General features: G+C 46.9%; 7 protein-coding genes across 7 annotated transcripts; 3 read left to right on the top strand and 4 right to left on the bottom strand.

The window, feature by feature from the left end:
* Nucleotides 1–914: 914 nt before the first annotated feature.
* GGS25DRAFT_468420 (Ribophorin I) lies at nucleotides 915–2945 on the bottom strand. Its single transcript, XM_049259066.1, has 3 exons — nucleotides 2415–2945; nucleotides 1503–2354; nucleotides 915–1447 (listed from the first exon to the last, which is right to left on the bottom strand). The coding sequence occupies exons 1-3, from the start codon at nucleotides 2762–2764 to the stop codon at nucleotides 1171–1173; spliced, it is 1479 nt and encodes a 492-aa protein (XP_049121017.1). The 5' UTR covers nucleotides 2765–2945; the 3' UTR covers nucleotides 915–1170.
* Nucleotides 2946–4042: 1097 nt separating this feature from the next.
* GGS25DRAFT_468415 (hexokinase) lies at nucleotides 4043–7189 on the top strand. Its single transcript, XM_049259065.1, has 7 exons — nucleotides 4043–4246; nucleotides 4436–4551; nucleotides 5227–5349; nucleotides 5401–5426; nucleotides 5503–5916; nucleotides 5975–6429; nucleotides 6488–7189. The coding sequence occupies exons 2-7, from the start codon at nucleotides 4512–4514 to the stop codon at nucleotides 6909–6911; spliced, it is 1482 nt and encodes a 493-aa protein (XP_049121016.1). The 5' UTR covers nucleotides 4043–4246; nucleotides 4436–4511; the 3' UTR covers nucleotides 6912–7189.
* Nucleotides 6940–8673, bottom strand: GGS25DRAFT_10387 (arginine N-methyltransferase 2). The gene is made up of 3 exons (XM_049255980.1): nucleotides 7887–8673; nucleotides 7167–7763; nucleotides 6940–7075 (listed from the first exon to the last, which is right to left on the bottom strand). Exons 1-3 carry the CDS (start codon nucleotides 8560–8562, stop codon nucleotides 7041–7043), a joined length of 1308 nt encoding a protein of 435 aa, XP_049121015.1. The 5' UTR covers nucleotides 8563–8673; the 3' UTR covers nucleotides 6940–7040.
* A 584-nt stretch (nucleotides 8674–9257) lies between these two features.
* On the top strand, nucleotides 9258–12590 carry GGS25DRAFT_468411 (SPX-domain-containing protein). Its single transcript, XM_049259064.1, has 4 exons — nucleotides 9258–9507; nucleotides 9638–10212; nucleotides 10270–11874; nucleotides 11949–12590. The coding sequence occupies exons 2-4, from the start codon at nucleotides 9724–9726 to the stop codon at nucleotides 12228–12230; spliced, it is 2376 nt and encodes a 791-aa protein (XP_049121014.1). The 5' UTR covers nucleotides 9258–9507; nucleotides 9638–9723; the 3' UTR covers nucleotides 12231–12590.
* A 2355-nt stretch (nucleotides 12591–14945) lies between these two features.
* GGS25DRAFT_526869 (uncharacterized protein) lies at nucleotides 14946–17539 on the bottom strand (the record flags this gene model as incomplete). The annotated part of the gene is made up of 5 exons (XM_049265047.1): nucleotides 14946–15925; nucleotides 16021–16683; nucleotides 16757–16960; nucleotides 17015–17323; nucleotides 17443–17539. 5 exons carry the CDS (start codon nucleotides 17537–17539, stop codon nucleotides 15351–15353), a joined length of 1848 nt encoding a protein of 615 aa, XP_049121013.1. The 3' UTR covers nucleotides 14946–15350.
* Nucleotides 17540–18405: 866 nt separating this feature from the next.
* Nucleotides 18406–19069, bottom strand: GGS25DRAFT_516542 (uncharacterized protein; the record flags this gene model as incomplete). The annotated part of the gene is made up of 3 exons (XM_049263215.1): nucleotides 18406–18465; nucleotides 18527–18838; nucleotides 18893–19069. The coding sequence occupies 3 exons, from the start codon at nucleotides 19067–19069 to the stop codon at nucleotides 18406–18408; spliced, it is 549 nt and encodes a 182-aa protein (XP_049121012.1).
* Nucleotides 19070–19466: 397 nt separating this feature from the next.
* On the top strand, nucleotides 19467–25643 carry GGS25DRAFT_468403 (SNF2 family domain-containing protein). Its single transcript, XM_049259063.1, has one exon. The coding sequence runs from the start codon at nucleotides 19726–19728 to the stop codon at nucleotides 25006–25008; it is 5283 nt and encodes a 1760-aa protein (XP_049121011.1). The 5' UTR covers nucleotides 19467–19725; the 3' UTR covers nucleotides 25009–25643.
* The last annotated feature ends 7 nt before the right edge of the window (nucleotides 25644–25650 follow it).

Below are 25650 nucleotides of genomic sequence, written 5' to 3'. Positions count from 1 at the left end.
TAGTTACTTACGCCACACACGTCTAGAAAATCAGCAGTTGCAGCCTATGGGGTTTGCCAAGAAGCCTTATCCTCCCTCCTCCTCCGTCTCTGTGGTAGTTATGTATTACTGTAGTAACTATTTAGTCTAGTCCCAACACATCAGGACCTTCAAGTTCAACATGATGGGCTCGAACGAACTCGTTGCGTATGTATGCACATGTATTGTACATGTTGGTATGTAGTGTAGATATGCATGTACGAACAGGTTAGCCCGGACGTGGCGATCAATAACACGAGATGGGTCGCCGCGTTCCGTGGAGCCGGGTTGACAGGATATTTCGCACAGGAGTAGTGTCTCGTGCCAAGGAAACGAAAAATATGGCTTCCTACCTGCACTACCTACACAGTACAGTATTTTCCCCCTTCTGCATCATCTCGTGTCGGTTGTCAAAATGCATACTTATCCACCGTGAATCGTAATACATGTCCACTTGTACATTCAACGGCTTCATGTGCATACTTCCCTACATACATCACAAGCTGCAAGTACGGATCCCGTCTCAGACACCCTTGCAGCGTTGACGATGGGACAGACTACTTGTTTCCTTCTCATTCAAAGCTCGGCTTCGTGGTGCTTGGAAACACGGCATGGCTTCAAAATCTGTACCGGCCCTGCCACTTTTGCATCCCGTTCCGAGGTTTTCTGACATGGTAGAGCCTATGATGCGGCGCCGACGTCAGCCTGCAGCGCCCTAATCGCCAATGCCGCCGGGCTAGCTTAGCTTGGTTGTTACAGTTATTAGTGCTACTACCTCAACAGCAAGAACCCTTGGAGTTTTGGACCCTGGAAGATACATAAACAAGCTGACCAGTTGACGACATAGCTCAGCTTCCTTTTAGCATGATGTCGTGACCTAAGCTCATTCGAAAAAATATCAACTCATTGAAGCTCGGCAGCATATGCGAGATATCTAGCCGATCTCTTGGCCTCGGAGCACGGCGACGATCGACAACTCGGAGGACTCAATTCATTAAATTCTTTTTTTGCATTCATTCGTGCCGTATCTACGCCATATGGGCTACTCTAGACTTGGAGGCCACCGCCAAATCCTTTTGGAATTCCCCCCCTTCCAAGTTCCCTCTAACGTACATGCGCATATACCTCATCCCAAGAAGAACCAAACGCCTCTTATTTCGTGGAGAACTTAACATCCACCTTGGAGATTGCCCACATTCCAACAAATACTGTAATCATACTCGAAAATATGATCAAAGGTTTGCGCAGGCTAGCGAGTAGCGAATAGTCATATGAGACGATAAGCTCGCGGTCTCGTAAGTCATCCACCAAATTTCTTGCCTTGATTGTCAGCACTGTGCGGCCAATAGTGTCTAGATAAGTCTTTTGCAAATCAACCGTGTAACCCGTGATGGAAGATTCGGGGATTGTGGTATAGAAACGGACATTCCTGCAGAATTGTTAATAGACATTTAATGTGTGACGCGCATCAAGGCTATACTCACTCGGCGCCTTCTGGTAAGAGCACGCGAATTTGGGTCTGCTCAAATGCGGCACCTTCCTGCTGCTTAGGGCCCTCGAGGAAAGGCACGTTTAATATGTAGCTATCACCAGACTTCTTTTTCAAGAAGGACTTAGCATCGGCGTTCCAACCAATGGTGAACGGATACTTCCAGCCGCCAAAGACAGGGTAACGAGGCTTGAGCTCGAGGTTGGCCTCCCGTTTGTTAGAGCGGAAGCGCGATGTCGATACATTGCCAATAACATCCGTGAAGTACACATCCTTGCTTCCAACTCGGAGGGGGAACCTTAACTCCTTCAAGGCATACGATTGAGGGTTGAAGAACTGAGCCTGCGCCCATTTAACTCTGTTAAACTGCTCCGAAAGGTTGGCGCCATGGTTGAATAGAGTATATCGCTCTTCAAAAGCGACATTACCGCCCCAGTGGCTAACTTCAATATCGCGTTCCAAATGCGACACAAAGTTGACGGGCTTGGTGAACTCGTACCGTACTTTGACCGGAGACACTGCGCCAGCCGGAACTTCGGGGAAAGGACCGTATGTAAGCTTCGACCCTTGTTTCTGTGGGAATTCCTTCGTCTCGCCGCTGCTCGCAAGCTTGGTGTAGTCGGTAATATCAGAAGAGGGGAGCTTAACCTCCGTCTTTTGCTTCAAGGTCGGGTAAGCTGATAGACAGTATGCTGAGAATTGGTAGACAAGGTACTGTTTTTCGGATTGTTGAATCGCAGCTGGCAATGGCGCAACGGAATCGAGGTAGTAGAAGGAAATGCCTAGGGTCTGTTGTCCTTTGGCCGGTAAGGGTGTAGGTAACTTAATGCGATAATATTGAATATCGCTAGAAGTCTGTTAGGAAAACGACCACGATAGGCATCAATGGGGGTGTTGTGGTATTTACCTTGAAAGGTCAAACTCGACAGCTTCTAATCCGAAGCCTGTCACAGTCGCATCCTTTCTGTCCTTCACCTCAATGCCTCCGATCCTCTCCATCTGCTGGCTGGTGAATGGGAGGAAGTATTCATCTTGCGGCTCGGGGGATACATTCTCAACTAGGACGTTGATGGACTCCTTTGCATAGCTTTTCTCTAGCGAGATGATATGTACCAAATTGGCATTCTTGAAAACTTGGGGGGGCTTGAAAGTAGCTGGGAGAGTGATCTTAGAAGATGAGGATCCAGCAATGGTGGAATCGGCGAGGACCTGCGAAATTAACGAAACGCAAGCTGCTGCGACAGCAGTAAACTTCATGGCGAATAAAGACCGAACGGACTACTCATAAAAAAATGAGTAGCGCCAATGCAAATATCAAATATACAATGGCTTGGGAATGTTGAGGTTAAGACAGCTGCTACTAACACTACATAGAAGCTGTTTATTACTAGTACAACATCCAACTTAATTGAAACTTAAGCCGACACCTTTCAAAAAGTTCCAGCTTACGTTGCCAATGCACATCGGGCACATGGATCCACATGTCCGATCCGGAATTGAGGAGACACGTTAATCCGCAATACTACCTTAACCTACATACTAACTACTAGTAGTAGATGACTCTAGTCCTGTTTGAGTTAGAGCATCTGAATATTTCTTTCGATAAGGCAAGCTATCTATCAATTAAAGCTTTAACGTTCAAGGTTCTGGGGTTACCTTTTACCTTTTACCTTTGAGACGTCAAGCTTAAGACATCAAGCTTAAAACATCAAGCTTAAGCGATGGTAGCGACACTTATAACTAGACACTTCAATGTTGAGCTTCAAGGTTGTTACCATCTGAGCTTCCCCTGCCTTCAACAAAAAAGTAAGACACCATCACCATTCTGTGCCTCAGGCGAGATAATTACATGTGTCACATGTAACAGCAATACATCAAAAAGGTATTTTACTTTAGTAGTAGGTACATATCCCCTATGTACCTACCTACCTACCTAGCCAACAAATCGCTCAAATCGCTCTTATTCCTCTTTATAAGCCTATCAACATGATGGGGTTATCACCCCACGACAGTACGACCCAAGATTCAAAGGAGCTTTCAATCGTTGAATGCGGGGTGTGGTGAGGTGAGGGGCCTGTGAAACTTGAGATTGCCAGATTGTGTAAGATTCAATGACGGAGTTCCATGCTGACAGCCTTGGAAGTCCGTAGCTATGCTCCCCTTCAAATATGAATGGATGGCTACCTATGTACACCAGGAACCAGGCACACCGCTATACTAGCCCACTTAGAAATAAGAAGTGTCTGATAGGTTTAATTGTTGGCCATTGAAAAAGACTACGAAAAGTATAAAAATTATCTTGAGATTACAGATGTAAACATGACAAAGTTGATGCTGAATGCTACTAATAGATATAGTAAGTTAAGGAGAGTTTGACATGGATATGGAGTACCTGAGCCTTTTTTCGGTGCGCTCTAGATCCACCTATGCATTCCACCAACCCGGCCTAGAAAGCCTAGAGGCCAATAGAAATTGACTTAAAAAGTGATAGAACCAAAGGAAAGGGAATTTGTGGGTCGATGATGAGGATGGAGGGGCAACTTTATTTCCCCCTCAGTAATTCATACAAGTATTAAGAACCTCCAGCTCCAGCATCACACATTGGCATCACCTACATATTTACTTAAGGTACCTACCGCTATTTTCAACATATCCATCTTTCATTTCCTTGCTTTTGCTCTTAACCCGCAACGCTCATCTATAATTGTATTGTGTTAAGTTCTGGCCAAGCTGAGCTGAGTAAGTCCCTTATCTTTTTACACGTCTCGGACTTCCTCTTATCTGGATATCCAAGCTCCGAGTCAACTTTTTAAACAGAAAAAACCTCGTCACTCATTAGCAACTCTGCCCCTCCAAAGCTTTTCATCTTTTTTTATATCGTATTGAAGTATTGTCATATTCACTAACAAAGAAACTTGAATCCTCTAGGCTGTTCTCACATATCCTTCATTTCTACCAACAAATTTTGAATATTTCAGCATATTAATTTAAATATATCATCAAAATGGTTGGTCTAGGTCCTCGAAAGCCTCCATCCCGGAAGGGTACGTACAACATCATCTCTTTGTATTATGTATATTCTACTCATTGAGTCTCGAGGGGCTTCATGTTTGTCGATTGCTTCAATGTTGCTAGGCCATTACTAGTAGTGTATGTATCACCCATAAACTTGGGATTTATATGCTCAGTTTGGTATATGTATGTATACCTCACTTGGTAGTATACCTAGTACTATGGGTGATTTCGTTTTGTTTGCTATCCGTCATACCTTCATTCTCTTCAGATGAATGGGTACGACTGAATGGCTGTTGGAAATGGTAGCGTTTCGTGTTGGCTATGGGCAAAGTTGCTCTTTCAATATGCCCTAGCGTGTACTCACAAGGATGACTGGTAACCAACATCACGGGAGTCATGTTATTAAGAAGTTGGTTCTTTGAGCATGTAATACCTAACTTGAAATCTGATCATACTCAAAAGCTCGTTATGATCTGTCTCCTATACATCAAACATGCAACATATTCCCAACTTATACACATACATACTTAATTTCACCTTCTCCCCCTTTTCTACCACTTCAGCTACTTGAACTACTGTTTGAACAACAAGATGGAGTCTGAGATGAGATCAACTGCACCTGGCTTCCCAACGACAATTCATATAGACGGTTATTCGCACCTCTTGATCATGAATGTGTAGTTTGCTAACATCAAGCGTTGTAGGATCGATGGCCGATGTACCAAAAGATCTTCTCGCCGAGATTAAGAAGCTGGAAGAGCAATTCTTTGTTGGCACACCCAAGCTCAAGGAAATCACCAAGCATTTTGTCTCCGAGCTTGAAAAAGGTGAGTGATAGTAAACTATTTTCACAGATTACGGTACTAATAGTTTGATAGGCCTCAGCGTAGAAGGCGGTAGTATCGTAAGTTACAAATAGACTCAAATTGTGTAATGTGTATGTTTGAGAGAGGAGTATAACTAACGATACTACTACACAGCCAATGAACCCAACTTGGGTAATGGACTTTCCGGATGGATCCGAGACAGGCACATACTTAGCTTTGGATATGGGCGGCACCAACCTGCGTGTTTGTGAGATTACCCTAACAGAAAACAAGTCAGAGTTCGACATTATTCAGTCGAAGTACCGCATGCCCGAGGAGCTCAAGACTGGAGAATGTGAAGAGCTTTGGGAGTATATTGCCGATTGCTTGAAACAGTTCATCGAGACTCATCATGGCGAACTTCCTGCAACAGCAGAGAAGATCCCGCTTGGTTTTACGTTCTCGTACCCTGCTACCCAGAACTACATTGACGAGGGTGTTCTACAACGATGGACTAAGGGTTTCGACATCAACGGTGTTGAAGGCAAGAATGTTGTGCCAATGCTAGAGGCTGCCTTAGACCAACAGGTATGTTTAACCATGGATGCTGACCATTGGAGATAGTGTTATTAATAAGGGTTTATAGAATGTTCCTATCAAAGTCTCTGCTCTTATCAACGACACTACTGGCACTCTCATTGCTTCCGCATACACTGACCCAAAGATGGCTATCGGATGTATTTTCGGAACTGGCTGTAACGCGGCGTACATGGAGAACTGCGGTTCTATTCCTAAGCTCGCTCACCTGAACCTGGACCCAAATTTCCCGATGGCCATCAACTGCGAGTGGGGTGCATTTGACAACGAGCACAAAGTCCTCCCGCGTACCCCTTACGACATTATCGTTGATAAGGAATCCCCTCGACCAGGACAGCAAGCCTTTGAGAAATGTATCGCAGGTCTCTATCTCGGCGAGATTTTCCGATTGATCATGGTCGATTTGCATGAGAATAAGGAGGTTCACATCTTCGCTGGACAGGATATCAAACACCTTCGTAAGGCGTACACCCTTGACTCGTCATTCCTCTCGGCTATCGAAGAGTAAGTTGTCCAATGGTTAGAACCCTGTCTCCGAGTTCGTAAAGCTAACCCTATACAGCGACCCATTTGAGAACTTGCAGGAAACTGCGGATCTATTTCAGGACAAGCTCCACTTGTCCTGCACTCGTCCGGAACTTGAGCTGATCCGCCGGGCTGCCGAGCTAATTGGTACACGGGCTGCTCGACTATCAGCCTGTGGAGTTGCCGCAATTTGCACCAAGAAGAACCTCCAACCCTGCCATGTTGGTGCTGATGGTTCCGTCTTTAACAAATACCCGCATTTCAAGGCACGAGGAGCCCAGGCCCTTCGAGAGATTCTTGACTGGCCCGCCAAGAAGAATTCCAAGGAAGAAGACCCAATAGAAATCCTCGCTGCCGAAGATGGAAGTGGTGTTGGTGCTGCTGTCATTGCTGCCCTTACGCTCAAGAGAGTACAGAAAGGTAACACTGCCGGTATCTTGCACCCGGAGAACTTCAAATAAGTAGCTAGTGAAGTCGATTGAAGTATAGCTTAGCTCATCCGGCGGAAAAGTAGCGATACGTCCTTAGAAGGATAGATATTAAAAAAAATAAAATAAGTTCGCCCAGATTTTAGATGCGGTATTACAGAGCTATCCCATGAGGGTACAAGTCGGAAGTCGATATTCTATCGCAGGTTAGCTTGCTATCAAGAACCTTTTGGAAAGAAAAGTAAAAAAAAAAAAAATTAGAAGAGAAAAATATCGAATTGAACTTACTATCGAGTGTCCAGTAGCGTCTCTTGACACCTTGCCATTCTCCCTCGCCTTCCTTCTGTAAGCCCTCCATGTCCACGTCCAGCTCCTGCCACTCGACGTCCATCCCGGCATCGCTGAGATGCATCTCGACCACCTGGGTGTAGACATCGTAGCAGATCTTGCGGTCGGCGCCCAGGCCATTGAAGAACCCGAACCTGCCCTGCTCTTCGAGCAGGGCGGGGACGTACTCGGTGAAGAACATGCGCAGCTGGCCGTAGTCCTCGCCGAAGGTGTCGAAGTAGATGGCGTCGTAGAGCTCGCCCTGGTCGAGCAGCTGCGGCACCACGTCCTGCCACCTGCCGGCGTGGACCTTGAAGGCGCCGGCACTCGGGCCGCTGGCCTCCCATTCCGGACCGAATCTGCTCTCGGGGCTGGTGGCGATGTGCGATAGGACGGCGGGGTGCGCCTCGATGATGTGGTGCTTGGAGGGCTGCGTGCCGGCGAACATGCTGTCGATTATGCCCATCCCGAAGCCGATGTTCAGGATTCGGCGGCCGGGGGGGAGGGAGGGGAGGAGAGAGGTGAGCGAGGCGCGCATTATGGAGGTTTCCCAGGCCACTGGATAGGGGAAAGGGGGTTAGTAAACTTTTCTTTTTTCTTTCTCCTTTTTTTAAGGGGGGCGGATATTTGGAAAGCTAGGTATTGGAATAGGGGTAGGGGTAGGGGTAGGGAGGCACGTACTCATCACACCATTTTGCGAGGAGTCGACTAGCTTCCCATCGCTGTACGTCAGGCTCGAGCGCAGGTAGTCCGCGCTGTTGACGTCGGGGCCGACAGCCTTCTTGCGCGGGACGAAGGCGCGGTCGGGGTCGGAGTCTACTATGATTTGGGCTTCCTCCTCCTCCTTTTCTCCCGTTGCGTCTATATTCTCTTCCCCTTTGCCTTCCTGCCCCTTTTCTTCCTCTTCGTCCGAGTCCTCGTCATCTGAATCCAGCTGCTCGTACCCGTTAAGCAAGCCGAACAGCAGCTCGGCACGCACGCCGGCGCCGACGCACAGCGCGTACAGATCCTTCAGGCCGAGGCGCTCGGCGATGCAGGCGGGGGTCTCGTCGTGGTCGTCGACGTCGTTCCAGATGGCGCCGCTCATGAAGAGCTCGTGCACGACGGCCTTGGCGCGCTCGACGACCTCCGCATCGTCGTCGTCGAGGGTGCTGCGGTTCACAGGGGCGCAGGCGCGGATCGCGGCGTGTAGGGGGGTTTCCCCCGTCGTGGGCTCCTGGACGCTGGCGCGGCCGGGCACGTTGAGAAGGGGCTTGAGGCCGGCGAGGTCGTGGTGCCAGGCGTGGTAGAGGATCTGCGAGATCGAGGCTGGGCAGGAGGCGGGGATGCGCGCGGTGATGGTGTCGGGGTCTGCCATCGTTGAAGAGACCACGGAGTGTATGTATGTACCTGGGAGGTAGGGAGGTATGTAAGCGAGTAACAGACAGCTCTTAACCTAGAGGTAGATACGTAAAAGATGGTGTGGCGGGGTAGTCAAATAGGAGAGAAGAATTAATTTCGTAGCAGTTGAGTTTGGTTACGGCGGGGTAATTGATCAATAGCTCTGTAGGCGGTAGTTAGTTATACAGGACTGTGTGTAGTTAGAACAGCCCTGAAGCGGAATCAATTCCATATGGCTGCTAAAAAAGAATCAATTGATGCACATAATAATGCAGCCATGGGTGTAATAGCGTTGTAACTTACTTGGGTTAGGTGCCTACATATGTACATACGAATACAAACATTGTACATAACTACCCTGTAGTATGTTTGAAACTTGGAACATTGAAATATTTTCAGCGTCCAATGACGCTAAAGTATAACGGCTAGAGCCGCTAAAACGGCCTAGATTTTGCACAGACAGAGGAATAACACGTGCAAATCGAAGTTTTCTTGATTGGACAATTGGGAAGGTTGGCGCTAGACGGTGAAAATTATTCAATAGCTAGTTAGTTAGTTACCTAGTACCAGTGTGTAAAACACGTGGGGAAACTGCCCCCGGGTGCCCTGTATCATGACGCGAGGGAACGAGCGTTGGAACTCCTCCAGGGTTTTTGTTTCCAAAAGCTTCATTGTTGCTGTGCATTTCTGCAAGCTGCACCATAAACTGACTCTTAGAAAACATTGGCATCTCCATTCAATCCAATTACCTCTCCAACAATTCATCTAGCTACTTAATTCACCGCCCTTTGCTACACTTTTCTATTCTAGTATTATTATTATTATTATCGATATTTACTACCTATTAGAGTTACCCTACCACGAACCGGCAAATACAAGCACGCGACACTTCTCAAGTCAATTCTCTGCAGGCATTGAAAAGGTTAGAGAACTCCTGTATATTCTATACATATCTACCTAACCTACCTATACAAATCCTGTTTTGCTTCTTTCCTTTTTTTTTGTAAAGATTTATCAACTTTTCTCATGTTTCCCCATGCTAATTGTCGAAGACTTGATAACCAAGAAAACCTCCTGGATTTCGACACGAAACGTTGAGGGCAATAAAAAGTGGCACGCTCGACCGGGGTTAATCGTCATGAAGTTCGGCGAACAGCTACGCTCTAGCATCATTCGCGAGTACCAATGGTACTATATCGATTACGATGGACTTAAAACCGAACTCAAGACCGCTTCAGGGCCTCCTCTAGATACCGAAGAACATGGCAGCGGAGGAGATAAGAAGGGCAAGGGCAAAACTAAGACCAGAGGCCAATCGAAGAGCAGATGGACAGAGGAGGACGAGCAACGCTTTATTGCTAGGCTCTATGCCGAGCTAGACAAAGTCTATACCAAGACTAAGGTCAAGCAGTCGGAAATTCAACGTCGCATAGCGGTCAGCGAACGAGAGGTCAAGGAGGTCGTCTCCAAAGTCACTGAGCGAGGTTTGACGGAGCAAGGGCCCTCGGAGGAAGAGTTCATCTTACTCGAAGAAGACTTGAGCGATATTATTGCTGATGTCCATGATCTTGCTAAATATGTTCAACTCAACTATACCGGCTTCTACAAGATTATCAAGAAGCACGACGTTCGTTAACCCTATCCAGAGCATTCTACGTAGCAATTCAACTAACTAGCCACGCAGAAAATGACCAACTGGCACCTGCGACCTTCTTTCGATGCGGCGCTTAAGAACAAGCCCTTTTACAACGAGGATTTCGATGCCGAGGTTGTGAAGCTATCTAGCATGTACAACAACGTCAGAACGCGCGGCAATCCAGTAAAGGGTGATAGTTCTGCCGGTGGTACCCAGGGTAGCTTCGTTCGCCAGACTACCAAGTATTGGGTGCACCCGGACAACGTTACCGAATTAAAACTCGTTATTTTAAAGCATCTACCTGTGCTGGTGTTCAATGCCAGCAAGGAATTTGAAATACAAGATTCTGCTATCTCATCTATCTATTACGATAATCCCGAAAAATGGGACTTATACGAAGGTCGTTTGAAGAAAACGGAAGGTGCTGAAGCGATTCGTCTACGATGGTATGGTGGCATGCAAAATGATACTATCTTCGTGGAGCGTAAAACGCATCGAGAGGATTGGACTGGGGAGAAGTCGGTAAAGGCTCGTTTTGCCATGAAGGAGAAGAATGTCAACTCATACTTAAGAGGCGACCTGCTCCCGGCCGCCATCTTTGAGAAGGCCCGAAAAGAGGGCAAGAAGTCTGAAAAGGCTATTGCTGAGGACGAGACCCTCGCTAAAGAGGTTCAGTACTCAGTCTTGAGAAATGGTTATAAGCCTGTCTGCAGATCGTTCTACAACCGGACTGCATTTCAACTGCCAGCTGATGCTCGTGTTCGAATCTCTCTTGACACCGAACTTAGCATGGTACGAGAAGACAACCTGGATGGCGTCAGGCGTTCTGGTAACAATTGGAGACGTATGGATATTGGCATTGATTATCCATTCTCGCAACTGCCTCCAGGAGATATCTTACGCTTTCCATACGCCGTCTTGGAAGTAAAGCTCCAAACTCAGCATGGACAAGAACCTCCAGAATGGGTTCGGCAACTCATCTCGAGCCATCTCGTTGAAGCTGTGCCTAAATTTTCCAAGTTTATTCATGGCACCGCATCTCTGTTCCCTGATCGGATAAAGTTGTTACCTTACTGGATGCCCCAAATGGACGTGGATATTCGTAAACCAGCATCACACGACTTTGGTATCCACCGCCCGACACACTCGCACGCTAGTGGCACGACTTCGGATGATGACGATGACGACGATATTGATTCGGATGCTGAGGATACTACAGATGCTGGGTCCGCCGGACCTTCGGGCCATGGAAATGGCCTGTCGCGTCGGGTTCCAGCGCTTGGGGATATAGAAGGACAAACCACAGAGGGCACTGTCAACAACGAAGATTATCCCCTTTATGACTCGGATAATGAAGTAGACGAAGAGGATGCGCTTGAGGAGGCAAGACGAGTTGGTGGATGGACGTATTACTCTACTGTCGCCAAGAAGTACGCGAAGGCAACCAGCAATGGAGCGTGGACGGTATTAATGAGTATTACACCACGTCCTCGAGCTACGACAGTTCCTCGCAGCAACCGAACCCAGATGTATTTCGGCGATCAAGATGTCCAGACTAAGAAGTTCAAAGCTCCCAAAGGCAAGAGAATCTATGTGCCTATCAGGGTTGAGCCTAAAGTCTACTTCGCTGCGGAAAGGACTTATCTCAGTTGGGTATGTGATTTGTAAAATTTCTTTTTGCCTATATAAACCCCCTTATATCTCTTGACTAACTTTGATATACCTAGCTCGAGTTCTCGATCTACATCGGCACCATCGCCGTCACGCTACTCAACTTCGGCTCTAAGCCGACCACTCTCTCCTTCGTCGTCTCCGGCATCTTCACCCTCTTGGCTATCATGTCGCTCTGCTATTCAGTCGGCATCTATCTGTACCGGAGCAGGGGTATCCGACAGCGTAGGATCATCAAGTACTACGACAGGATTGGCCCGACTTTCCTATGCGCTGCCCTTTTCGTAGGAGTCGTCTTGAACTTTGCCTTTGAGGGCCGCGAGAGAGCTGTATGGTAGGTAACCTACCTATCTTTTAGGGTATTGGATATAACCAATCCAACTGCTTTCGAAGCCCCCTGGTGGCAGGAACGACGATGTATGTACAAAGAATTTGATGGAAACGCATAAGAATTTCTTGGAGGGTGGGGGGCTTGTCAGCGTTTGTATAATTATGAGCTATCTACCTAGGTCAACCTAGGCGGGTAGGCATCTAAGAGCGGATATTGCGATGTTTTTTTACTATTTCTCTTGTTTGATGGAAAATATATATATATGTGTGTGTGTATAGGTTATGTTTATATATATGGTTGTGCATAAGTAGTACATGTAGGTAGCGAAACTCGAATGTTATATATAACTATTTGGTTTATATGATGCGTACCTACTTTGTAATGCATACATCGAAGATAGCAAAGTGTGTATAAGGTTGTTATGTAGATTGTGTACCTGTTCATGTGGTGATTATCCTATTCTAATTGTGCGAGGTATGCATATAAAGTTGTGCCCAACATTAGGTACCTGGAGTATTGGACTTGGGAGGACACGTGGGATGATAGGGGGCGTTTTTTTTTTGTTTTTTTTGTTTTTAGGAAGAATTCTGCGATAAAAATTGTCTTTTCTTGTTTGTACAGTACGTGCTATAGGTACATACATACATACGTATTATGCTGTGTTTGCACAATGTCGGTATACCTATGCCTAGGTATCTAGGGAGGTAGGTACTAGGTATTGTACGTAGGTATCTGTAAATATGCGCTGGCCTTCGTATGCTGATTTACGGTTGGTTATATGGCGACGAGGATCCTCTCCGATGCGCATAGCGACGGTACCGTTCCGCTAGTGTCGTGTTATGAGTGAGTATTTATGTAGGTTAGGTATGTACCTACTAGTAGGCAGTATGTACGAGGCGTAGAGAACGTTGGATACATATATATATATCAGTTGCCGTAGCGTCTTGTTGTAGAAGGCTAGAGTTCAATAAGGGAGGGTATATTCAGTGGCCTTCTCGTCAATGATTGTCGCCTCCTTTGCGCAGAACCCATGCCCAGGTACCTGGGTAGGTACTTATGGAGGTAGTTTTGGTGCTGGTGTGCCGGTAACGTGGCTTGGATGAGAACTGTGAGTTTTACACATGGTATGCTCTAAACAGCTCAGCCCTTGTGCGGCGAGATTGAATTTGGCTGCCAATTTCCGAGGACTCGACGGTGAAGATGAAGAAGATACGACTTAATCAGTTTTCCATATATAGTCGTTAGCGCACCACCTACCTCGCCCGTGCGCTGAACAAGGGAGCACCTTGGAGATTAAAAAAAAGGGGGAGTGCTTCCCCTATTACCCCTCAGGTCTTACACCGGCAGACACCTATGAGAAAGGAAAACCAACTTTGGGATACGAGGTCGATGATATAACATGGGAGGAGTTCCATGATCGCGAAATTCTCAGGCTGAAAAACGAGTATGTCAAGGAGCTGGAGAGCAGCAAGAAAAACAACACATCTGCCCCCCCAGAGTTCTAACTCCCTTCGCTGACGATCATCGACAATGAGTACCAGCTACATGTTGCAAGAATCGCTAGCTCGGTAGAAAAGCTGTATATCGTCTAACACTATTTAATAGGGACATGCTATTGGATTGAAAAATCCGTCAAACCAGAGATCCTTTACGTTGCTCACCAGGAGATGAAGATCAACGGAGAGAAAGGAGTTCATGCACTGGTTTCAAGGATTAAAAAATATTACTTCCCAAGCCAAGTAGCATTCCTAATGGAAGTTAGGGGAACATACAACAGGGCTCTCAATTCTTACTCAACAAGCGTCAACCCGTTCGAAAGGCAACCACCTAGGCAACGCTCTCGGTCGCCGTAGCCGCAATAGATTGCTCAAGCCTCAAGCAACTTGAGGACAACATCAATATTGAAGCAGCACTTCATCTCCAACAACTTTATCCCCGGTATCGTACGAGTTCAATCAGACAAGGTTTTACATTACCCACGATAATTTCAAATCTCTTCTAGGTACTCCAGAGTCCTCATGATGCATGGTACTACCTCGGTGACTGTCACTTGGAATTTGGATCGACATGTTGTAAATACCTCTCCCTTCTTTTGGGGGCGTCCAGAGAAGCACAAATCGAGAAGGGTTTAGAGAGGATGAATTACAATAGGGGTTCGCTGTCCATTTTTTTTCTTTTTTTGGATACCTAGGTACCTAGATGCCTAGTAACCTAAGTTGACGTTCACAGTTTGACCTGACAGGACCTGGACTGAACTATCTGTGGCTTAATCTCGGTAGGTGGAAGATATATAGAAGTATATAGAGGTATGTATATATATGCCTATACCCTAAGGGGGTATATAGGTAGATTAGGAGTAGAGCTTTCGTCTTGGTTTGGCGTTGAGAATGGACTGAGAATGAATGTAGCAATACCTACCAGAGCCTTACTTTTCTTCCTAGCTGATGGCTTACTGGATTGGATCAATAGGTACATGCAGCAAGCGACCTCATTATCACCTACCCGACCTGAACTATTTTTAGTCCCTATAGGCTTCCACGACTATGAATACCTACTTAGTAAACCCGACTAACCCCCACCAGAAGCTACATATGTAGACAGGAAGTAGTATCATCAACCCCAAGATGCATTAGGGTATGTAGCACTGCATAGGTACTGCTAAACACATGCATACAACACTTTACAGCAAAGCATTCAACTACGTTAGGTCAGTAGTTATTATTTCCATTGTATTGTTTGTTGCGTTGTACTGATGAAGTTGGCGTATTCTATCTATACTCAGCTCAGTCTAACAACAAAGTATCCCCTCCTGTTACTATTAGATATTACAGCCTTTAATACCATAAACTACCTAAGGTACCTAAGTATGAAGACTTCCAAGGCTTGTTTCATGCCAAAGGTCAATCCACAAAACGACCCGAGGCTGCTTGTCGAGTATTATTAAAACTCCTCGGGCCATGTGTTGAAGACACGAGCTGAAATATAGGCGGCGTATTCTTCTAACAGGTTGATAATAACCTTGCTCCAATAATATCCGTAACCGGCATGACAAGCACCCCTTTCACTCGACGCTCCCAATAATCAAATGGATATTCAATGATCCCACAAGAAGTAGATGCTGTATTCATCAAATTGTTTCACCAAATTGGTCATCGAGCTCGACCTGAACCCTGGGGCTTTTAATCAGTGTTTCGCAATCATCTCCCACAACTCTTCCGCTACCCGGCGTGAAGTGGCGAGTGCGCTTGATGCCTTTCTCAGACCCATTCATGATACGGCCGTCTGAGCTCGCGTCGTCAATTCCATGTGAGTCCATGCTCGAGTGAGTGAAAACATTGGTGAGGTCATTCCCAAAATCCCCGGCAGATGTGGATCGATGTGAAAACACTCCCGAGAACGCACTTTGGCTCGGAGGGGAGTTGTTCGCGCTAGTTTCCCTGGTTTCTTTCCCAAGGTTGCTAAATGAGGTTTGTGAGACCTTACGCATTTCAGAATGATCGTTAGAAGACAAGTTATCACTGGGAGAGTTCTGGTTGAGCCTATTTTCCTTGCGTGATTTGACTTCAGGGGCCGGTTGACCGATACTTCCACCCTGGACGGCAAGAGGGTGCGGCTGGTTGAGTAACGAATGCGTAAGAGAAGTTGCGAACTCAGGCGAGAAGGCCGTGTGGTTGGAATTGAAGAAGTCATTCATTGACGCGTCTGCCGAATAATTATTATTAGCACTACTCACTACGTAGTTTTCTCTTCATAGTTCTAGAAAGGGGCAATAGTGTCGACAAAGTGGGTCATCATACTACCAGGCGTGCTAGTTTTGCTCATGTCGAGGTTAAGATCGTCCATGAAGTTTGTACCAGCCATGGTCGTTGGAGTGTTGGTTGGTGCTTTGAGGTCATTGGTGCTGCTATCCACCTCCCCTAGTATGGAAGCCGAGATATTTAGAAATTGATGATCCGGTATGTTGTGAGTACTATTGGACGTTCCCAGGCCATAATCGGGCATACTGACATCGGAATGGGACACCTTGCTAGTGCTTGTAGTTGCCTTGCGGTTGGAAGCAATACTGTGGCTTGACTTGCCGTTGTCAGCAGCAAGGTTATATCCTACAGGCCCAAAGTTGTTGTTCGTCCATTCGTAGCAGGCAGCAGCCTCGGACTTCTGCGTCGTGAAAGGGTCTACCCAGGCCGAGCTAGACCTGCCTCCACTACGTTGAAGCACAGCTTGTGTTGTGGGCATAGAGCTGAGCAAGTTATTGGTCGGTGCTAATCCTGGAGGGCCGGGGTTATAGGCCGATGAACTTGAAGTAGTTTTCATATAGTTTGTTCGGCGACGAGGAGAGTGAAGATGTGCTTCTGGGCCATCTTCATGCTGTTGTGATGGGACAGGCATAGTAGGATTAAAAGGGCCACGTCGCCACATTCCAGGATTTGGCCATGCAATCCCGGAAGTCTCAAGGATGTCTATAACGAACACATATTAATATGGAACATAGTTTCGGTTGAGAAAGGAAGGGGCAGCTGATTCTCTAGATACCTAGTGGAGCATGCTGGAAAGAAAATGCGACGATATTCTTGACTCGTTCGATTGGAACGGTCAAAGAGTCTCGAGGGAAGCCCTCGCTAATGACGATTTTAATTCGCCCAATCTCATCCGCCGGGCTCCAGTAGCTCTGCTGGAGCACTTCGCTACGAAATTGGGGGAATCGAAGGGTTTCAAGGTCTCCGTTCTTCGTAAATTCTACGTTGCCAGGTGTTAGTTTTTAAAGGCATACTTGTAGCATGTGTGATTCACCGAAGCTATGATTGATCAACTGAGGCCATGGTCCAGAACGATTAAATGAAGATGAACTAAGCCTGATTAGAGTTGAAGCTTCGAAGGGAAACAATGGGTTGAAATCGTACGCAACCAAGCGACCATCAACCAGCACTCTGGCTTCAAACTTGACTAGTTCAGGATGCTTGCTGTAGTTTCGGGTGAATTGACTGATTTCCGGAGTTTTCCAGCAATGAAGCGAGATGTTGAACTGGGTACCCGAAGACAAGGCAGGAATGAAGCAGGTCATAGTCGGTAAGCCGAAAGATCCACGGGTGTGTGCGAATTCTAGACATCTTTGGATCAGCCATCGAGTATAGACAAGTCAGGTAAAGAAGGAAGGGGGGGGGGGTAAACAGGGAGGAAAAAAGAGAAGAAAAAGTATTGCTTTAGAAAATGGCCCTTACCGTTATCGTGGACAACATGGCAGTTAGTCTTGAACTCCTTGACCGGGATTTTGCAATCCCTTGGAAATAGGAGTACGTCCCAGTCTTCGAAACGCATCTTCACTGACAGTGATGATAACAAACAGAAAGTAGGGAAACTTGAGATAATAACTGATTGGTTGATACAGCGAGACAAAATGTAGAACAGAACCAATTCTCTCGAAAGACCGTAGTGGGTGAATATTGAGAGTTAGAGAGGAAGAAGGAAAAGGCGAAGAATTGCTGTAGTGAGGGTATTTTACAAGTTGTAGTAGCAGTCTAGGTGAAAAAGTAGACGAAGTGATGGATGGATAGACTAGGTAGATGGATGTTTATTGCCATGTGGTGAGTCGACGGCACTCCCTTTTCCGAATCCATAGCTCCATCGCGACTTCCCAGGTTCATTTTGGTCTCCCATTATTTCACCCGCCCGAAGAAGGTACGTGGAACATAGTACCTTATTAGTATGTAGATACTTCACGCATTCTCTAGGCGTTTATGTCGAGCACCTGCCTTTTAACATCGTGGTGGATCTCGAATTCCCCGATCACACTAAATTTACTTGTGCTAAACACTTTGAAAAGACGCAAGTACGGGCTGAGCTGAGGGGACTAAAGAAACTTTCACATGGATATCCTTACCTACTCCATAGTACTTCTTTCCACTCGGGAGATGTAATAAAATAAAATAAAATAAAATAGGGGAAGATCTTGATGCATAAACATATACGAAGGATAATGTGAAGGATAATGAGTTTGATATACTACCTAGTAACTACTAGGGCATGTTAGGTAGGTAGGTATAATATGAAAGAGGGTAACTCCGAGTATAAAAACGAGACAGCAAGTCAACCCAGCTATCATTCAATGGTCCGTCTCATACTGAAAGCATATATGTGTATTGCTGTACCATGAACAAGCTATTTTGAACGATTGTACAATCTTCTTAATCGTCCTCTTCCACTTCCGCCACCTGGTATGGCTCCGGGTCACCAGGAGCTCTCGCCTAGAATTACGATTAGTATCAATCCATGCCAATTTCGGCCATTGGCTAGAGTTTCACTTACTCTCACAGTGCCTGAACCACCTAGTTCTCGTTCTAATCCACCTTCAAACTCTCGTGGGTACGATGGCTTGTCAGGGTATAACCTTCCGACCACCCAGCAAACACCCACGACGGTTGCGATGAATGCGCCAATTTGCAGTATTCCCTTGCCGGGAGTGACCCAGGTATATTCGTAGGTAGAGAATATGCCGAGAACATCGTTATCCTCATGAACGGCTTCGCCATAGTTGCGTCGCTCTTGTTTGTCCCACCAGTCTCCATGGGGATCGCGGAACTGTCGCTTGACTCGTGGTGGGTTGATGTAGCCACCGTTCTGTTCTCATTAGTACCGGCACGTAACCCTCGCAATGTCTAAAGGTATACTGACAATGTCCGGATCTTCAGCATCCGTGAGTTGTCGCTGGTCTGGGAACTTCTCTTCGGTGATAGCGCGATTGGTGAGCGAGGGCGGAAGGAATGTACGTTGCTGAATAATGGGTAGTCTGTGTGCTACTAGGGAAGCCGATCGCAGAGCCGAAGCCCTTACGATTCGTTGGGGAAGCATCTAGAGAATGGCATGTAAGCCTTAGTTATTTAAGTGAGGATCAATTGGAACATACTGTAGGCTTGCTGCTGCTGTTATACCCCAATGCTGTCGAAGTGCGTCTTGCTTTGGTAGTGGTATCAGTCACTAAGTTTAGAAGCTTTGAAGTTTAGAGGTGGATATGGATTCATGCAAGCTTACTAAACAATTTGGCTTAACTTCAATGTTCAAAGTGGGTAACTACTATGGATGTACTATGTACTACAAGTTATACCCTGACCTCATACACTCCAGACCATGCACCTATCAGATTTCGTGAATTACGTAAAGTGGATAGAAACTGGGGGAATATCCATTCGCGGCGCACAGACCACTAACTTCAAATTCTAAAATTCTAAGGTTGCACTGGGGGGAAAAAGTTGGACCAAGCCTGCTATTCCTTGTCTAAGGCAAGGCGGAGACCCGACGAAATTTTTGAATCATCACCAAACCACTGATGAAAGACAATTCTTGCACAGATTCCATCACAACTATCGTCTCAATGCCCTGTGCATGTTGAAATTTCACTATGATAATCCATTGGTAATTCTCTATCTGTAGACCTACTTTTTATCTCACCAAATGCACATCTCATCGAGACCCGTGTCTTTCTCTTCTCTCGACACCCCTGGACAGCTATGACGGCTACCGCGTCGCCCGAGTCTGCGCCTACACACGACACTGCAACTCTACCCAACTCAAATCATACAACAAACGAACTCTGCGAACCGGTTACTCAAGATGCCACCGTGCCTTTAGACAATCCATCTCATCAAGAATTACAATTACAAAATTCCACAATAAACCAATTGTCCTCAACAAAGACTGAACCTAACGGTATCGAAGTCGACGAATCTACGGTTGAGACCCCCGTCCAAAATGGTCATGCTGACGAAAGACCTGCAAAACGTCGACGAGTTCGTGAAACAACACCTCAAAGCGCATCTCGCCGACCTAAACTTGAATCACCTCCATGGAAGAAGATAGAGGCTGAAGGGCCCACAACATTCACCGAAAATGGCAAACGCAGGTCCGGACGCACTAACCAAATTCCCTTGGAGTTACAGCCACCAAGTACTAAGAGACTTACTCGAGGTGCTCTTCATAATGCTCACACGTCTACTCCTGCCAAAGAAACCCGTTCTACCTCTAATGGTCACGTAAATGGGTCACAAAAGCACGCGTTGACAGGGAAGGGAACATCCTCCAAAGCTCCTACACCGAGTGCCAAGCCTAATACTAGAAAAACTTTGGCAAATGTTCCCAAGCCCTCACCAAGAACTCGAAAGCAGTCTGCTTCGCCCCCACCTCAGACAACATCACCAAGACGATCAACAAGAGCACAACGAACCGGTAGGAATCTTCGAGATGGGTTCGACACCCCTACACGTCCACCTAATCAGCCTACCGACGAAAGCCCCAACTTACGCCCAACTAAAATTCGTCTACGGCTAAGAGCACCTGCAATCCCCACCGTCCACCCAGCTCAACTCAACGTCTTTCCAGGACAGATGATTGCACGTGCTAAGATATCGTCCGATTTCCGTGAATTTGTCGAGCGCGCGCCTATCATAGATGTCAAAGATGGCGGCTGGCTTGATCTTGCTGATGAAGGAGACCCATACACACAAGAGACAGCTGAGAAAGATGCTAAGGTTATTCTGCGGATTGAGGCCGAGGCCGAGCCTGGTGGATTGCTCTGTGAAGAACGCTCTACGATCTATGTCCCCGAATCTGCTGAGGAACCTCCACGACAATGGGCACACATGGACCATCTCCTTAAACAAATGGCCAACTTCCGAAAGCTCATGGTGATGGAACATCAGAGACACAAAGCTACAGCTAAACGATTGGCCGAGGCTTGCCGTGAAGAATGGCTGCGCCGACAACCCAAGACGGCCGAGCAAATCGAGGCCGAAGAAAGGGCCACCTGGATTGGTCGTTACAAGACCGTAATTAAGGCTATTAATGGGACATGGGATAATGTGAGGATCGAGGTGAACCGCCGACGTTTAGAAGAGTGGGAGGTTGCCGAACAAAAGCGTGTCAAGGCTGCATTGAACGAGGCTGTGAATATGTCAGAACTCAAGCTGCAAGCTCGTAGAGCGCATTTTGACTCGGAACCTGTTTCTGATGAAGACCAAGAAGAGTTGGAGGAATCCGACGAGGAGGCAGACGACGAAGATGAAGACATGGTTTCTGAAGATGATCCAACCTCGATTGAAGGTCTTCGCGAAGACGATAACGAGGACAATATGTCATCCTCTGATGACGACGACGATGCAAAGTCGAATATTTCAGACGAGGGTCTCACACAAGACCAGCTACGACAGAAGTATGCAAATATACCCGAGCTCCTTGTTGAAAACGGCCAACCCCTGGGAGATTTGGAAGACCAAGGTGAAACGAGTGATGAGTCTATTGATATGGATGATGACCTAGGCTCAGACGACGAAGACATGGACAGTGACGAAGATGGTGGACAGTCTGAAAATGAGGATGAAGACTCGGAGAGCGAGGAGGAACCCTCTGGTCTTCTTGGCCTCTTTTTCGGCAAATCAGAATTGCGGAAAATGAAAGTAGATGCAGCGGCTGATGAGCCTTCTTCGGCTCAACATGATATTGAGATGGCTGACGCCCCGGATAATATGTGTAATGGAGGAGGAGAAGGAGAAGGTGTAGTCCCTGATACCATTACGGCCGTTGAGGATGGCAAAACATCAACATCAGATGAGGTACCATCAACGTCAAGACAGGTAACGAGCCACACCGGTGAGGGTCCGATCACGACTTCTCTCCAAAATGGGGCGGTTATGAGCCCAGCATATGCTGCATCTGCTACGATTACTCCATCAGAAAAGCCAAGTATGGCTATTAAGCCGGACGTCCTGGTTGCAGAGCCTGAACCATTGCAAGCTCAGGACGTTGAGATGGAACTGGTTGATGCCGTCGAACAGGTAAACGGAGACGCCAAAACAACAGCGGCACCACTAGTCGAGGGGACAGCCTTGGCAATACAGAGTGTTGAAGTCGCAACGGTCTCGTCAGTTCAAGCACAAGCGACCCCGGATACGGATGCACTTTCGAATCCTCCCAGTCATGATCGAAGTCAGTCTCCTCGGACGTCTGATACGAAACCTTCGGATGTTGATACTATCTCCTCTGTTGTGAAGTCTGTTCCAAGCAGGTCAAGCTCGCCCCAATACCAAGTGCCAAGGACAGAAGTTCCATTTTTACTACGAGGTACATTGCGTGAATACCAACATTATGGTTTGGATTGGCTTGCTGGTTTATACAGAAACCAGACGAATGGTATTCTCGCAGATGAGATGGGTCTGGGGAAAACCATTCAAACAATTGCCCTATTGGCTCATCTTGCTTGCTATCATGAAGTATGGGGCCCCCATCTGGTTATCGTCCCCACCAGTGTGATGTTGAACTGGGAAATGGAATTCAAGAAGTGGTGCCCGGGTTTCAAGGTCTTGTCTTACTACGGTAGTATCGACGAGCGCAAACGCAAACGTCAAGGGTGGAAGACAGATGACATGTGGAATGTATGCATCACATCGTATCAGATCGTCCTACAAGATCAGCAGGTCTTCAAGCGGCGACAATGGCATTATATGATACTGGATGAAGCTCATAACATCAAGAACTTCAAGTCCAAACGTTGGCAGACGTTGCTAACATTCAACACACGCGCGCGACTCCTACTCACAGGCACTCCATTGCAGAACAATTTGACTGAATTGTGGTCACTGTTGTTCTTCTTAATGCCATCTGAAAATGGAGTGGGCGGATTCGCAGACCTGGCAGAGTTCCAAGACTGGTTCCATAAACCGGAATCTCAAATCTTGGAAAGTGGCCGAGAACAGATGGACGATGAAGCACGTGCAATCATTGCCAAGCTACACAAGGTACTCCGGCCATATCTCTTGCGACGACTAAAAGCAGACGTTGAGAAGCAAATGCCGGCCAAGTACGAGCACGTCGAGTTCTGCCGACTATCACGCAGGCAGCGTGAGTTGTACGATGGATTTCTAGCTCGTACGGATACTCGGGAGGCTCTCTCTTCTGGAAATTACATCTCGGTGATCAACTGTTTGATGCAACTACGCAAAGTGTGCAACCATCCTGATCTTTTCGTGGAGCGTCCCATCATGACCTCCTTCCGACAACGCAGATCAGTTCTAGCTGGCTACAATGCAACGGAGAGCCTCGTCCGAGGCAAGTTGCTTGCTCAGAAGCCTATGAATGCCATTAACTTGAGTTTCCTAAATCTCGTCCCCACGCAGTATGAGAACTTGTCCAAAACGATGTGCGAACGAATTTCGCAACTGAGCTCTCACCGTGCGCTTATGGAGCTCCGGGAAGCCCAAAAAACGCGAGCTCGGTCCGTTTACACCAGTTTAGATCCTACCACAGTGGAATCCAATATCGTGTACCTAGAAAGCGCGGCACGATGGGGCCGTTTTGAGGAATTGCAACATTGCGTCTACCTGAATGCACTAAGAAGACAACAGCGGCCGATATATGGCAAACAACTGACGGATTTGCTAACTCTTGGTGTGAATGAACGACCTCACAAGCCTCGTCCAAAGGTTCCACGGAAGATTATGAGTTGGTTCGAAGAAGACTCGCCCACTCTGAGATCAATAGTACCTACGTTGAACCAGCGTGCTGCGTCGTGGAAGAGTACAATTTCCAAGTTCGCGTGTGTTACGCCGGCCGTTATTACTCGAGATTATGATCGATTCCTCTTGGGTCCAGAAGGTATCGAGGCATTTGATGAGACGAATCTCAAATTATCAGCTCCAGTCCGCCGCGCTCCATTCATGCCCAAAGAAGCACCACTTGATCCATGGCATGAAGCCCGCATGAGACTCAGCATCCAGTTTCCAGATAGGAGACTTCTCCAATACGACTGTGGAAAGCTTCAGGCCCTTGAACGTCTTTTGCGCAAACTACAATCTGGTGGCCACCGGGCTTTAATATTCACGCAAATGACCAAAGTGCTTGATATTCTCGAGCAGTTCCTGAACATCCATGGACACAAATACCTACGGCTTGATGGTGCTACCAAAGTAGAACAGCGACAAATCCTAACAGACCGCTTCAACCACGATAATCGGATCCTCTGCTTCATTCTATCTACACGATCGGGAGGTTTAGGCATCAATCTGACTGGAGCAGACACGGTCATCTTCTACGATCAAGACTGGAACCCCGCGATGGACAAGCAATGTCAAGATCGATGTCACCGAATTGGTCAGACGAGAGATGTTCACATTTATCGTCTCGTGAGCGAACACACCATTGAGGCAAATATTCTGCGTAAAGCAAGTCAGAAGCAGATGCTGGATGATGTCGTGATTCAAGAAGGTGGCTTTACAACCGACTACTTCAATAAGCTCTCTGTGCGTGATGTTATTGGCAGCACCCCAGATGAGGCTGATGTAGTTGGCAATGCCATGGACCGTGTGCTTGGCGGGGTTGAGAACAGCGACCAACGGACGGTCGGCAGAGTTCTTGAGCAAGCTGAAGATCGCGAAGATGTTGACGCCGCTCACGTGGCAGAGAAGGAGATCCAGGAAGACGAAGCTGACTTTGCTGAAAAGCCAGTCACAGCAAATGCATCTGGAGCCTCAAGTGCCAGACAAGGCACACCTATGACGCAGGATGGCTCTCTCGCACCAGGTGCTGGAAAGTCAAACCTTGGCCTATATTCCGAATCGGCGGACGTGGATGTGGACAAAGCTCTCGAGAGTGTTGAGAAGAATGCATGGGGCGAAAAGATGCATAACATAGACGAGTACATGCTTGCGACCATGAGCAAGCAGCTCGAAGGAACGGCGTTGGATCTTCCCAAGGACAAAAAGAAGAATAAGAACAAAAAGGGCAAAGATACGCGAAAGAGATGATGTCAGATATACGAATACCAATTTTTACATGCGCCCAACCCAAAATTTCGGAGGCAGGAGATAAACATCTCGGGCCATTGTACATTACATAACCCCGTGCCAGTGGAATAAGCACCGAAGGCATTGAGGAGGCGCAAACGCATCGTTCAAAGAGAAAGCCGTGGGTATGAAGGACGAAGGCACAGAAAAGGATTGCATTGCATAAACTTCGGTGTTTCTATTGTGAAAGGCAAGCAAAATGGCGGCGTATTAATAGGAGGCTTTGCATTGGAATCCGCATAAAGTACTAGTAGTAACAGTTGAAGTAGTGTGCATGTTGGGGGAGAGCCATAAAGCCATTAGAGCTGTATCTGTAGGCACAGACACCAAGCGGTGCTCTTATTGCTTAGGGCTACCACTCACCTTAGGTACTTGCTGCCAACTTACTACTAGATAATTAAGATGATGGAGGGTAAATGAGATGAGAGATGGAAACCGCTCGCGGCGGCCTTTTTCGCTACTCCTTTTTTAAAAGAGAAATAAATAAAGCAGAAAAAAAAAAGGAAAAAAATACGTTTAACCAACCCCTATTCTAGTAGATTAGGTACTGCATAAGGTAGTTTAGTCTTGTCTTCAATACTAAGTATATACTACTAGTATATA

Source organism: Hypoxylon fragiforme (assembly GCF_022984875.1).
Source record: "Hypoxylon fragiforme strain CBS 206.31 chromosome Unknown GGS25scaffold_1, whole genome shotgun sequence".
Classification (NCBI taxonomy): Eukaryota; Fungi; Ascomycota; class Sordariomycetes; order Xylariales; family Hypoxylaceae; genus Hypoxylon; species Hypoxylon fragiforme.
The sequence above is the reverse complement of the archived record's forward strand: the minus strand, read 5'-3'. Positions and strand labels throughout refer to the sequence as shown.